This window comes from Tachysurus vachellii, chromosome 13 (assembly GCF_030014155.1).
Source record: "Tachysurus vachellii isolate PV-2020 chromosome 13, HZAU_Pvac_v1, whole genome shotgun sequence".
Taxonomy (NCBI): domain Eukaryota; kingdom Metazoa; phylum Chordata; class Actinopteri; order Siluriformes; family Bagridae; genus Tachysurus; species Tachysurus vachellii.
Window position 1 is genome coordinate 22,808,405 of NC_083472.1, and position 13,418 is coordinate 22,821,822.

Below are 13,418 nucleotides of genomic sequence, written 5' to 3' on the forward strand. Positions count from 1 at the left end.
TATATTATATATATATATATATATATATATATATATATATATATATATATATATAAAATAAACAGATTTAAAATAAAAATATTTCACCATTTTACTTTCCTCATAAAAAAAATATAACATCTTTTTCTGTATATTAATTTTTGTCCCACATAAAGATTCCAAAACATGTTCGACATCAATCCAAAAAAACACGAATGTACATACAATAAAAAAAGGTGCAGATTCTGTATTTATATCTCAGAATGCACAAGAATCTGATATATAAAATGAAATCAAAGACAAATCAAATGTTTATTTGTCACATACACATACATACAGGGTACGACATGTAGTGAAATGCTTTTTGCATCTGTCCGGTATATAAGCATAAAAAAGAAATGCAATTTAGGATAAAAAAAAAAACAAAAGGAGATAGATAAATAAAAAAGTATAAACTATATAAAAAAATATATATAAAATATGAAAATATGTGGAAAAATAATGTATATACATATACATATATATATACATATACTGTACATAAATGCGAATGGTTTATAAAGATTGTCCTTAAAGTGTCCAGGTGCAGTAAATAGTGTATATAGTGTATAAAATACACTATGTACTATAAATATAAATATATCATTTTTAAACTTTTGTAGAAATTGGTTTGTTTGAAAAAATTAGGTGTATAATTTTAAAATATACTTCACTGATTTTATTGTTAATGCAATATTTGTTATTATTAAAGTCCAAACCAATTTCCAATTAATATTCTTAAAGAGTCTGTCCTGGTATTGTTTACTTCGCAATACTGCAGGACAGTGAAGTAACTCCCTAAAAAATGTATTATTACATTTATTGTCTTTAATATTGTTACCATTCAGAATGATTTCTTTTTTAAATGTTAGTTTCTTATCAGATTCCATATTACTCTGTAATAATCTCAGAAATCCTGCAGGAAATGCATCAAATACACTGCTATATTCTCGTGGAGAAACTGGGATATATTTTTTTAAGTAAATAACCTACAATAATTGTGAAATAAACAATGTATTATTTTTAACCCAGTTATTATAAAATGTTGCCTTATGTTTGTATTTCACGTATTGATTATTCCAGATTAAATGCCTGTGGGGAAAAAAATGATGTTTGTAGATTAGAAGCCGGTACAAGAGAGAGACTGTGTATGAAAATCTGATGACTGAAAAGAGAGATTATCAAAATCACATTTTAGGAGAAAATCTATACCGCCAATTGTTTCACAGATAAGGTGATAAGGTTAGGAATTATAAACTGTATCTTATCTTTATCTTTTATGAAGTGTTTAATCCGGTTTAATTCAAACTCTTATATTAGAGGACAGAAAATCAAGTACATTTGAGTCATTATAAAAGTTACATAAAATATTTTTATTTAAATAGTGAGTCTATAAAGTGATGTGACATACGGCTAAGTACGGTGATCCATACTCGTGATCCAATTCGTTCTCTGCATTTAACCCATCCAAAGTGCACACACACAGCAGTGAATACACACACAGTGAACACACACCCGGAGCAGTGGGCAGCCATTTATGCTGTGGTGCGCGCGGAGCAGTTGGGGGGTTCGGTGCCTTGCTCAAGGGCACCTCGGTCGTGGTATTGCCGGCCCGAGACTCGAACCCACAACCTTAGGGTTAGGAGTCAAACTCTCTAACCTTTAGGCCACGACTTCCCCAGTCTTGTTTCATTCATTCATTCATTTTCTACCGTTTATCCGAACTACCTCGGGTCACGGGGAGCCTGTGCCTATTTCAGGCGTCATCGGGCATCAAGGCAGGATACACCCTGGACGGAGTGCCAACCCATCACAGGGCACACACACACACACACACACACACACTCTCATTCACTCACACACTATGGACAATTTTCCAGAGATGCCAATCAACCTACCATGCATGTCTTTGGACCGGGGGAGGAAAGCGGAGGAAACCCCCCGAGGCACGGGGGAGAACATGCAAACTCCACACACACAAGGCGGAGGCGGGAATCGAACCCCCAACCCTGGAGGTGTGAGGCGAACGTGCTAACCACTAAGCCACCGTGTCCCCCCTCACAGTCTTGTTTTTCAACAGAAAATTAAACAAGACAGAATCTTTTTTTTTTTTTTTTTTTGTTAAATATTTTGTGGACATCCAAAACCTTTGCCAGATAAACTAAACGAGATAAAGCTTCAGTCTTAGACAGAAGCTCCTTCTTCACACCAACAGGATCAGAAAGTTCATGATGCTCATGTTGTGACCATCATCTCGTTTTAGACTCCAGATGGCGATATCGCGCGGTGTGTTAGACAGCAGGACATCGACGAAGAAGAAGAAGGCGCTGAAAGTGTGTGTTTCCGGTGCGCTGTGTCCTTTTCCTGTAGCGCGCGGTGAGGTTTGGTGTGTCAGCTACAATCCGGCGCCATCTGACCTGCTGGTTGTAGAGACGCGTGTGTAAGATGACGGAACAGATGACGGTGAGAGGGACGCTGAAGGGACACAGCGGATGGGTCACTCAGATCGCCACCACACCGCAGTTCCCCGACATGATCCTGTCTGCGTCCAGGGGTGAGTGCTAGGGCCGCGCCATGACGGGATGCCAGGTCCGCACTAATCACCCCTTAACCTCACAGCTTACTGTAAGGCGTTGTGCTCTAAACACGTGTTAATTCACTCGTCTCACGTCTAGAAACGTGTGAAAAATAATGGGAATAATGGGCCTAATATTCCAGTGTGGTGTGGAAATAAGCCCAATCTGGCAACCCGAATCTAACAACCATATATATATTTATTCATCAGTCAATAATGTTTCATTCATGGGTTTTATTTAAAGATTACGGCCCTGATTTGTTAGATTTATGACATGATTGAGGAGTTGAAATGGGGTTTAATAGAAGAAGGTGTTTTAAGCCTGCTGTTTCTGCCAGCTTTGTTAGTGATGCTGATGTTAGTGCAATAAGACTGTGTCGTGTTTCATGTCTCTCTGGAGTGGTCCGTAGTACAGACGGGGGCGTGAGGGCGTCCCCGCGGTACAGACGGGGCCGTGAGGGCGTCCCCGCGGTACAGACGGGGCCGTGAGGGCGTCCCCGCGGTACAGACGGGGCCGTGAGGGCGTCCCCGCGGTACAGACGGGGCCGTGAGGGCGTCCCCGCGGTACAGACGGGGCCGTGAGGGCGTCCCCGCGGTACAGACGGGGCCGTGAGGGCGTCCCCGCGGTACAGACGGGGCCGTGAGGGCGTCCCCGCGGTACAGACGGGGCCGTGAGGGCGTCCCCGCGGTACAGACGGGGCCGTGAGGGCGTCCCCGCGGTACAGACGGGGCCGTGAGGGCGTCCCCGCGGTACAGACGGGGCCGTGAGGGCGTCCCCGCGGTACAGACGGGGCCGTGAGGGCGTCCCCGCGGTACAGACGGGGCCGTGAGGGCGTCCCCGCGGTACAGACGGGGCCGTGAGGGCGTCCCCGCGGTACAGACGGGGCCGTGAGGGCGTCCCCGCGGTACAGACGGGGCCGTGAGGGCGTCCCCGCGGTACAGACGGGGCCGTGAGGGCGTCCCCGCGGTACAGACGGGGCCGTGAGGGCGTCCCCGGGTTCTTTGGGGTTTTTTCTGGTAGAGAAAAGGCTTCTAGTCAGTGTGTCATTACCATTACTACAGTTCTAATGTCTTATTTTCATGTCTGATTAACTGTTTATTTGCTTGGATTCGCAGACAAGACCGTCATCATGTGGAAGCTGACTCGAGACGAGACGAACTACGGCGTCCCCCAGCGCGCTCTGAGAGGACACTCGCACTTCGTGAGCGACGTCGTGATCTCGTCCGACGGCCAGTTTGCTCTGTCCGGCTCGTGGGACGGCACTCTGCGTCTTTGGGACCTGACAACGTGAGTGTAGGGTCCGATCAGGTGGGGACATATTTGTAGCCCCTACGTCTTGTTCGTGTCAGACTAACCATCCTATAGTACGGCTTGTTGTAAAGACCACCAGGGTTTGTGCTGTTGTCGGGGGGGAAAAAGACAACATAGACGTTTGACATTTTCATTATACAACAGCACATTCCTGTGTCTTTTATTCCTCTTGTAGTGATTTACTTACATTAAGGTTTTAAAGACAACCAGAATTTCATTATTATTATTATTATTATTATTATTATTATTATTATTATTATATTGCGCTCAATGAGTGATCATCAGTCACTTTAAAAACTTTTGTGATCATCACACGCACAATGATTTGTTTCAGGTTGTCTTTAAACTTACCATATTAACGGTATATATTATTGTTTATTGTTAATTAATAATGTTATAATTAATAATCAGTGAGTTGATGTCATGTGACCTGCAGCTATTCCGATGTCGATTATTTTCCTTAAATAACGTAACGTTTCTATCCGAAAGATGCCAAAGATCCTTCTTTACAGCTTTAACTTTGTAATTGTAAGGCTAACGAGTTTTTGTTTTTCACGTCTCGATTTGATTTATATTTTCTTCCCCCAGTGGCACGACGACTCGCCGCTTTGTGGGCCACACCAAAGACGTCCTGAGCGTGGCTTTTTCTTCTGACAACCGCCAGATCGTGTCTGGATCCAGGGATAAAACCATCAAGCTGTGGAACACTCTGGGAGTGTGCAAGTACACCATCCAGGTCAGGCTCCGTAATCACACGGGGGACAGAACGTGGGGTTAAAACTCGCTACGGTTCTATACGAGTCGACGTCTTTGCCGAGTCTATACACGGTTATTAAGGTGGCGGTTGATCGTAGCCATGTGATCGTTTCCTCATGTAGTAATTTAGCTTTTAAAAGCAGGCGCGTCTACAAACGAGTGGTTGTTCTGGAATATTCTGAGACCTGTAAATTCTGCTCCTACAGGACGAGAGCCACACAGAGTGGGTGTCCTGTGTGCGATTCTCCCCAAACAGCAGCAACCCCATCATCGTTTCCTGCGGCTGGGACAAGATGGTCAAGGTAAGAGAGTGTAACAGTCTTTATTCCGCACTCGCACCTTTTAACCCAATGACTAAAAAATACATGACTTTCTATCTGAGCTCTCGGGCTCTGAGGACAAGTCCTGCAATTATGATGGGTTACGGTTTTAACGCGCGCTGCTCGAATGTGCGGATGAGGTCCTGTGTGTCGCGTTCGTGCGAATGTGTTGTTGCTATAGAAACATTAGACCTTCAACACCTCCTGGCCAATCAGAATTGAGCATTCTGCTACAACGTGGAGGATCTTTACCTCTCGTGTGTGCCTGGTTTGGTTTAGGCTGCACGATCTGTACCATCTGAGTACAGATAAGGAGGAGGAACCACCTTTAAACACAAATAGTTTTATCAGAATTTATTCAGAAAGCCTTAAAATTCAAATAAAACCTTTTCCCTTCATTACATTCGGTGGAATGAAGAATCTGTTTGCTTCATTAAAACACAACTTGAAGGTTTAAGTCTATTTATGCTTTTTTTTGTGTGTGTATTGTTTTGTCCTGATCTGTCATGTTCGCTTCTGATCCGTGTGTAAAGGTTTGGAATCTCGCCAACTGCAAGCTGAAGACGAACCACATCGGCCACACGGGCTACCTGAACACCGTCACCGTGTCTCCTGACGGCTCACTCTGTGCGTCCGGCGGAAAGGTACGACTTCGTTACCTTCGTGACACTTCTGTTAAAGCCGTATGGCATTAAGGATCAGTTATAATTCTTATTACATATAATTGTGTCTTTATATTAAATTAGTTAACTTTTTATTTAAATAATCACTTAACATTTTGCATAAGTATCATTATGAAGTTATTAAATAATGAATTTCGGAAAAATAATCTGAATAAATTTGCCTAAAGTTAAACATGTAAGGAGCTGCGATTTAAACACGTAAATTATTTGACGTATTTAGAACAACGACAATTAAAGAATTCCATCTTTAACTAAATAATTAAAGAATTTGCTTGTTTTATATTTTGTAAGGATTATTTAAGTAAATTAATTTTATTTTAAGTGGACTACATTGTATTTTATAAAGTAACTATTATTAAAAAAAATTTAACTATTAAAAAAATTTATGTATACATTTAATTTGTTAAATATTACAATTAAAATTAAACATAATTAGAAATTAGACTTCGTGACCGCTCCGGTGTGGTGATGAAACATCAATGCCGTCTGTGTCATTGTGATGATAAAGAGGCTGTTTCTGAACACGCGCCAAGGTTAATGAGCTAGTGTTGGTTAGTTAAACGGCGATGTTCAGCTGTGTTGGTGTTTGTCTGCGGTCCGGTTTAACAGGACGGCCAGGCCATGCTATGGGATCTGAACGAGGGGAAGCACCTGTACACTCTGGATGGAGGAGACACGATCAACGCACTCTGCTTCAGCCCCAACCGCTACTGGCTCTGCGCCGCAACCGGTCCAAGCATCAAGATCTGGGTGAGTTCTGAGTACTTATAACGTCTCACACGCTTCTAGGTCATTAAAGTAAAACTCTACTCTGAAAAATGAAAATCATAACAAACGATAACAATTCTGTGATGAAACCTAAATGCCTTCTGCAATCCTGTGATGATACAAGAGGCTGTTTCTGAGAGCTCTGATTTACACCCGTTTGCTTTCTGAATGCTGTTTGTTTAATGAAAGATGATGTGACTCACTGTGTGCATTTTTCTCTCTCTCTCTCTCTCTCTCTCTCTCTCTCTCTCATCAGGACCTCGAGGGGAAGATTATCGTTGATGAACTGAGACAGGAGGTGATCAGCACAAACAGCAAAGCCGAGCCTCCTCAGTGTACCGCGCTGGCCTGGTCTGCTGACGGACAGGTACGGTTTAGATTTTTGTCCCTGTTCTCTGGATAATCACCCTGATGATTATAAGATCACATGAACTCTGAAACCACGTGGTGAGAGTCCTGCAATTATGAGGGGAAGATTTCAGTGACTGTATGGAATTGTTTTGTTCTCCATGTTCCTTATCTTACATCTGTTTTTCTTCTTTACAGACGCTGTTCGCCGGCTACACCGACAATCTGATCAGAGTGTGGCAGGTTACCATCGGAACACGATAGAAGGATTTTCTAATGTTTGAACGTTGAATTAAAAAAAATAATAATTTTTAAAAACGTTTGTTTGTGTCCTTTATTTTGGAAATTTTAAATGTACGTCTGCAATGTTGGACGTTTGTCAGTGTTTTCTCTGCGTTAAGGGCTTCACTGGGGCCCTCGTGCGAGGCCCTCGTGTACCCACACTTTAAACTTTCTCCTTTATTAGTTACAGATAATTACAGTAACATGGATGTTACTCCTGTGTCAGCTTTTACACTACCACTGCTTCATTATGCCTGTGTTTTAGAAGGAATTTAAATTATCTAGTTATATTGTGGTGCCGTGACCATGATGGTGTTTTCTATAAGAAATTTTATCCACTATATTTTGTGATCTCTTTGTTTTTTGGGGGGGAGGTGGGGTGTCTGGAAGTGTTGCCGATTATCGGTATGCAAATTAACCTGGTGAACTAATGAATATGTAAAGCAGCTTACAGACTTATTGGATAAACAGTGGACGGTATTTAATGATCAAAGACCGCGTTAGAAAACACGGACCAATCACGTTCGGGTATTTCTTATAGAGGCGTGGCTAAGTTCTAAAGGGCTGCGAATTTTACACGCGGTAACTAGGCAACGGGGGGAGTGTTCAGTGTTACGCAACTTAGCAAAGCAACTCATGATATAACCAGTAAATTATATGTAGATGATAAATAAGTTTCTTCTAAACATTATCCTGATTTATTAAAAAGAAATCAAATACATTTTTTTTTTGTTAATTATGATTGACAACCGTTTTAGCGCGGAGAGATCTTTTATTTTTAAAAACGTTTCACCGACCAATCACATAACGCGAAATAGCGGAGGCGGGGCTAAGGTGCGGTAACTAGGCAACCACATGACAACAAGAAGCTCTCAGTGAGATGAGTGAGAAACTAGACGGGTTTATATTAGATCAAGTCATTCGATTTAGTAGCTAACTGACTAGTCTATTTTTTTTTTATATGTTAGTGAAATAATGGAAGAAGATACACATCAGCACTCACCACGCATTTATGTAGAAAGGACTTTAGCTTTGATCAAACCCGACGCTTTAGATAAAGCAGATGAGATCGAGGATGTGATTCTTATGTCGGGATTCACTATTTTACAGGTAATAATACCTTCATAACTGCTGTGTATCATATCGTAGAGATATAATGACACCTCCATAACCGCCGTGTATCATATCATAGAGATATTATAACACATTCATAACCCTTGTGTATCATACCATAGAGATATAATACATTCATAAACCGCGGTGTATCATATCATAGAGATATAATTACACCTTCATAACCTCCGTGTGTCATATCATAGAGATATAATAACACCTTCATAACCGCTGTGTATCATATCATATATAGATATTATAACACATTCATAACCCTTGTGTATCATACCATAGAGATATAATAATACATTCATAAACCGCGGTGTATCATATCATAGAGATATAATTACACCTTCATAACCTCCGTGTGTCATATCATAGAGATATAATAACACCTTCATAACCGCTGTGTATCATATAGATATAATAACACCTCCATAACCGCTTAAGGGTCTGTCCAATGAATTGTATTAATACAACACAATTACAAAGATACAGCAGTGCACAGAGAAGAAAAGGTACTTACATTTATTTAGCTGATCATATTGACAATGTTTAACTTTTATTACTTATCTAAAGCCTCTGTAAGGTCAAGAAAACACTTGACTAATAATACATAATTGCAGAGGATGAATTTGGGATGTAAAATATTAGTTTGAATTTGATTTGCTGACTTGATAGTTATGTTAGTTTCAAGCTACTGGAAGTGACGGTAGTCTAACCTGCATAGCAAAGAAAACATTTTACTGAGGACAGTGTGGGGATTTATTCATATTCAAATGCACAAGGATAGATATACCTTCAGAAGGTCATGGCAGATGACGAATTGGCAGGATTTATGATCGTTTTTCTGTTTCGATGATGAACTTGTTTGTTTGCTATTGTATTGTATTGATGTATAGCATATTGTTATTTGCTAGATAAGAAAAGAAGAGCTCTTTGGAGATTTGTAATAAGTATTAATTAGTATTTAGAGCATTGAAATATAAATGCAACGACTATAAAGTAAGTTCTTGGAAATAGAAATGTTACACAATAGAATCCAAGTATCTAATAATCAAGTATCAATACACCAATATAATACTTTATTATAGTAGCAAAGTACATTTACTCAAATATTCACCCATGAAAATCACATGGGTGGAGAATATTCCATCATATACTTAAAGTGATTTTGGTAATTGTATGAATTTGTGGGGGGCACGGTGGCTTAGTGGTTAGTACGTTCGCCTCACACCTCCAGGGTTGGGGGTTCAGTTCCCGCCTCCGCCTTGTGTGTGTGGAGTTTGCATGTTCTCCCCGTGCCTCGGGGGTTTCCTCCGGGTACTCCGGTTTCCTCCCCCGGTCCAAAGACATGCATGGTAGGTTGATTGGCATCTCTGGAAAATTGTCCATAGTGTGTGATTGTGTGAGTGAATGAGAGTGTGTGTGCCCTACGATGGGTTGGCACTCCGTCCAGGGTGTATCCTGCCTTGATGCCCGATGACGCCTGAGAATGGCACAGGCTCCCCGTGACCCGAGGTAGTTCGGATAAGCGGTAGAAAATGAGTGAGTGAGAATGAGTGAGTATGAATTTGTTGTTTCTCCATCATTTCACACCGCAACAGAAACGTAAGCTTCAGCTGAGCCCCGAGCAGTGCAGCGATTTCTACGCAGAGCATTATGGACAGTCATTTTTTCCAAGCTTAACAGCGTTCATGAGCTCTGGCCCAGTCATTGCACTTGCGCTGGCGAAGCATCAAGCCATCTCTACCTGGAAACATCTGATGGGACCAAACAACAGCAGCGAGGCCAGAGAGACCCATCCTGACAGGTAACGATAGATTTTGGTTTCTAACATATCAGTAAGGTGCAATAGTCAACGTTAGTGAATTGTTTAACCTAAAATGCTTGCTTTAGATATAGATTTATTCAACATGTTTTATTTATGTATGTATATTTTGTTTGTGAGTGGACAGAAATATATAATAAAACGTAAATATATATAATATCCACTTAAAGACAAAATATACATACATAAATAAAACATGTTAAATAAATCTATATCTATATAAGTTACATTTTCAGAAATTCTTTGGTATCATTTGAACAAACAAACATGGAGGCAAAGAATGAATGCATATAATAACTCTCTCTACCTCGCTATGGAAATCATCTGGCAGTAAAATGAACAAAGGAGTAAAGGACACTTTTTTTATTTCCATAAATAATCAGTTTTATTTGCTAATCCTCCTCAGCCTGAGAGCTAGATTTGGGACATCTGACTTGAGGAACGCTGTACATGGCAGTGAAACATTTATGGCAGCTGAAAGGGAGCTCAAGTTCATGTTTCCCAACTGTAAGTAATAACGTATCAGCAAAGTTTACACATGTACATACTGTATATATATAGATATACATATACATACACACACTGATCACTTTAATAGGAACACCTCCTCATTTATGAGCTACAATTAGTCAGTCATGTGAAAGCAGCGGTGAGGCAAAATAAATCATGCCGATAAAAGTCAAGAAGATCAAACCTCAGGAGAAAGGTCAAGATGTGGTCTCAGTAACTTTGACACTGCCCGGTTGTTGTCGGTGGCTTGGTTTAAGTGTTTCAGAAATCACATGTTGATTCACAGAAACTTGAGAGTTAAAGATTGTACCAAAAACAGGCAGCATTAAAGGTGTTCCTATTAAAGCGTCCAGTGAGTATACACATATTATATTTGATATACTTTTTTTTACGAAGACAAATTTAGGGAAACACAAACTGATTTTTAAGATAACACTTTGATTGCATTTTGCATTTTGTGTGTGTGTGTGTGTGTGTGTGTGTGTGTGTGTTTTCTTCATTATATACAATCATGTTACACATTCTCATGAACTCGTGTTGACTTTTTATTGTTGAGAATTTTGAACACACATGAGAGTATTTTATGTCTATTGGTTTCTATGAGGGGGTCACGGTGGCTTAGCGGTTAGCACGTTCGCCTCACACCTCCAGGGTTGGGGTTCGATTCCCGCCTCCGCCTTGTGTGTGTGGAGTTTGCATGTTCTCCCCGTGCCTCGGGGGTTCCTCTGGGCACTCCAGTTTCCTCCCCCGGTCCAAAGACATTTATGGTAGGTTGATTGGCATCTCTGGAAAAATTGTCCCTAGTGTGTGATTGCGTGAGTGAATGAGAGTGTGTGTGTGTGTGTGTGTGCCCTGCGATGGGTTGGCACTCCGTCCAGGGTGTATCCTGCCTTGATGCCCAATGACGCCTGAGATAGGCACAGGCTCCCCGTGACCCGAGAAGTTCGGATAAGCGGTAGATGAATGAATGAATGAATGGTTTCTATGAGTTGTTTTTTATTTTGGTTTAATTTCATATCTATATTCTAGCTGTTATTGAACCCATTCCTATGGGTGAAGCTGCCACAGATTACCTGAGCAGGTATATAAATCCAACCCTCCTCACAGGCCTGACTGAACTGTGCAAAACAAAACCAGCCGATCCGTTCGTAAGTACAGACGTAATTATTCCTTCTAACGAAATAACTGATATCACAAAAATGTTCATTAGTTTAGGTTAGTTTTGGTTTATTTTTTAACTTCTTTAATGTGTAGCCTGTTATGTATTTTTTCTTTAGACATGGCTGGCTGACTGGCTGATTCAAAACAACCCGAATAAACCCCAAATAAGCGAAGGGACCGTGGTTGATGATGCAGCTGAACTTAATTAAAAATAACTTTATAGGTTTTCTGACAGAAGACTTTTTTTTCATGTAGTGCCGAAAATGATTTATATAAAAATGAGACTTTTTCAGACATTATTTTATGGTTTTGTTTATTAATTAGTTATTCTATGCATTTAGTGACTGGATACTTTTTATTTGCCAGACACATTTATCCAGAGAAACTTACGACTGCACTAAATTGCTGAAGGTTAACGGACTTACTCATGGACCAGCAGTGATAGCTTGGTGGTATAAGAATTTAAATTCACACCCATCCGATGAGTCCAGCACCGTAACAACCCCTGAGCCACCACCGCACTTCACATGATACTATTTATGAAAGTCTAATGAGTGGCATGGCGGTGCAAGAGGTTCACAGACTCACTTTGAGCTACACAGCTCCATCGTCTTGGTTTTGATCCTGAGCTTGGGTTACTGAATTTCTCATATTTTCCCTGCATCTATCTTTGTGGGTTTTCTTATATCTTTCACACTCCTACCAAAAAACACGCCTGTTGGAGGATTGATGAATTTCAATTGCCTCTAGGTGTGAATAAGTGTGTGATTGTGTGTGTAATGCGTGTGCGTAGGATAGAGCACTATCGTGGTCCTAACCTGGATTAAATGCTTACTGGAAATAAATGAACAAAACTTTATAGAATTGTGAGTTTATTTTTACTATAATTATAATATCTACATTTTCCTTTTCTAATCAACAAAGGATATGATGTATGACCAGGATCATCCAGGAAGTTCTATATATCTATAACCAGAGAGATATATAATATATCAAACCTTCTGTGAAACATAGAATGGGGCTGTGTTTTGCTTTTAATATCAAAGATATTAAAATATTATTCTCTTTTATAATTATTAACCTGTTTGTGTGGACACTCGGTTTCAAGCACGTGCTTCTTTCCTAATTAAAAACGTGATAAAATTAAATTTGGAAGACCTTGTGGAATTTATTTGCTGTTTATGTAATAAATGTAATGTTATGGATAAATTTCATTATAAAAACAAAAAAAGACCTGAAAGCATGAGCGCTGCACTATCCCGTTTGAAAAAAGGCCCAACAACGAATGTACTTCCTTAGCCAGATGAGAAGTTTAACCTGCCACAGGAGCTGGTGAAACAGATCTACTCAGGCGTCATCGTGTCTGTTCTGTGCAATTCAATAACTGTCTGGTTTTGGCTTAGCTACAGAATTAGACATCAGAAGACTACAGAGAACGGTTCGGTTCCCCTGCCATCCTTCAAGAACTATATATGTATATCCAGAGTGAGGAAAAGGGCTCAGAAAATCACTCTGGATCAATCACATCCAAGTCATCTGCTTTTTGAACGTTTACCATGTGGTCAGTGATACAGATCCTCGAATACCAGCACAACCAGGCACAAGAACAGCTTCTTCCCCCAGACAATCTACCTCATGAATCAGAATCAGAATCAGGTTTATTGGCCATTTTGGTTCCAGCTGTTTGTCTCTCAAGAGTACAGACATAAATAACATTATACTATAGAAGACAAGACAATAC

The 13,418-nt window shown here is 40.4% G+C and overlaps 2 protein-coding genes across 2 annotated transcripts; both read left to right on the forward strand.

The window, feature by feature from the left end:
* Positions 1-2,357: 2,357 nt before the first annotated feature.
* On the forward strand, positions 2,358-7,098 carry rack1 (receptor for activated C kinase 1). The gene is made up of 8 exons (XM_060885462.1): positions 2,358-2,572; positions 3,710-3,881; positions 4,494-4,641; positions 4,868-4,963; positions 5,515-5,625; positions 6,274-6,414; positions 6,689-6,799; positions 6,979-7,098. The coding sequence occupies exons 1-8, from the start codon at positions 2,464-2,466 to the stop codon at positions 7,042-7,044; spliced, it is 954 nt and encodes a 317-aa protein (XP_060741445.1). The 5' UTR covers positions 2,358-2,463; the 3' UTR covers positions 7,045-7,098.
* A 728-nt stretch (positions 7,099-7,826) lies between these two features.
* On the forward strand, positions 7,827-12,452 carry nme5 (NME/NM23 family member 5). The gene is made up of 5 exons (XM_060885468.1): positions 7,827-8,172; positions 9,783-9,988; positions 10,413-10,513; positions 11,546-11,664; positions 11,794-12,452. The coding sequence occupies exons 1-5, from the start codon at positions 8,038-8,040 to the stop codon at positions 11,884-11,886; spliced, it is 654 nt and encodes a 217-aa protein (XP_060741451.1). The 5' UTR covers positions 7,827-8,037; the 3' UTR covers positions 11,887-12,452.
* The last annotated feature ends 966 nt before the right edge of the window (positions 12,453-13,418 follow it).

Bases quoted from the DNA above. Each gene is read 5' to 3' on its own strand.
- rack1 (XM_060885462.1), top strand. From the start codon at position 2,464: ATGACGGAACAGATGACGGTGAGAGGGACGCTGAAGGGACACAGCGGA. The intron at 6,415-6,688 runs GTGAGTTCTGAG...CTCTCTCATCAG, and splicing joins GTCCAAGCATCAAGATCTGG to GACCTCGAGGGGAAGATTAT. The intron at 6,800-6,978 runs GTACGGTTTAGA...TCTTCTTTACAG, and splicing joins CCTGGTCTGCTGACGGACAG to ACGCTGTTCGCCGGCTACAC.
- nme5 (XM_060885468.1), top strand. From the start codon at position 8,038: ATGGAAGAAGATACACATCAGCACTCACCACGCATTTATGTAGAAAGG. The intron at 8,173-9,782 runs GTAATAATACCT...ACACCGCAACAG, and splicing joins CGGGATTCACTATTTTACAG to AAACGTAAGCTTCAGCTGAG. The intron at 10,514-11,545 runs GTAAGTAATAAC...TCTATATTCTAG, and splicing joins CAAGTTCATGTTTCCCAACT to CTGTTATTGAACCCATTCCT.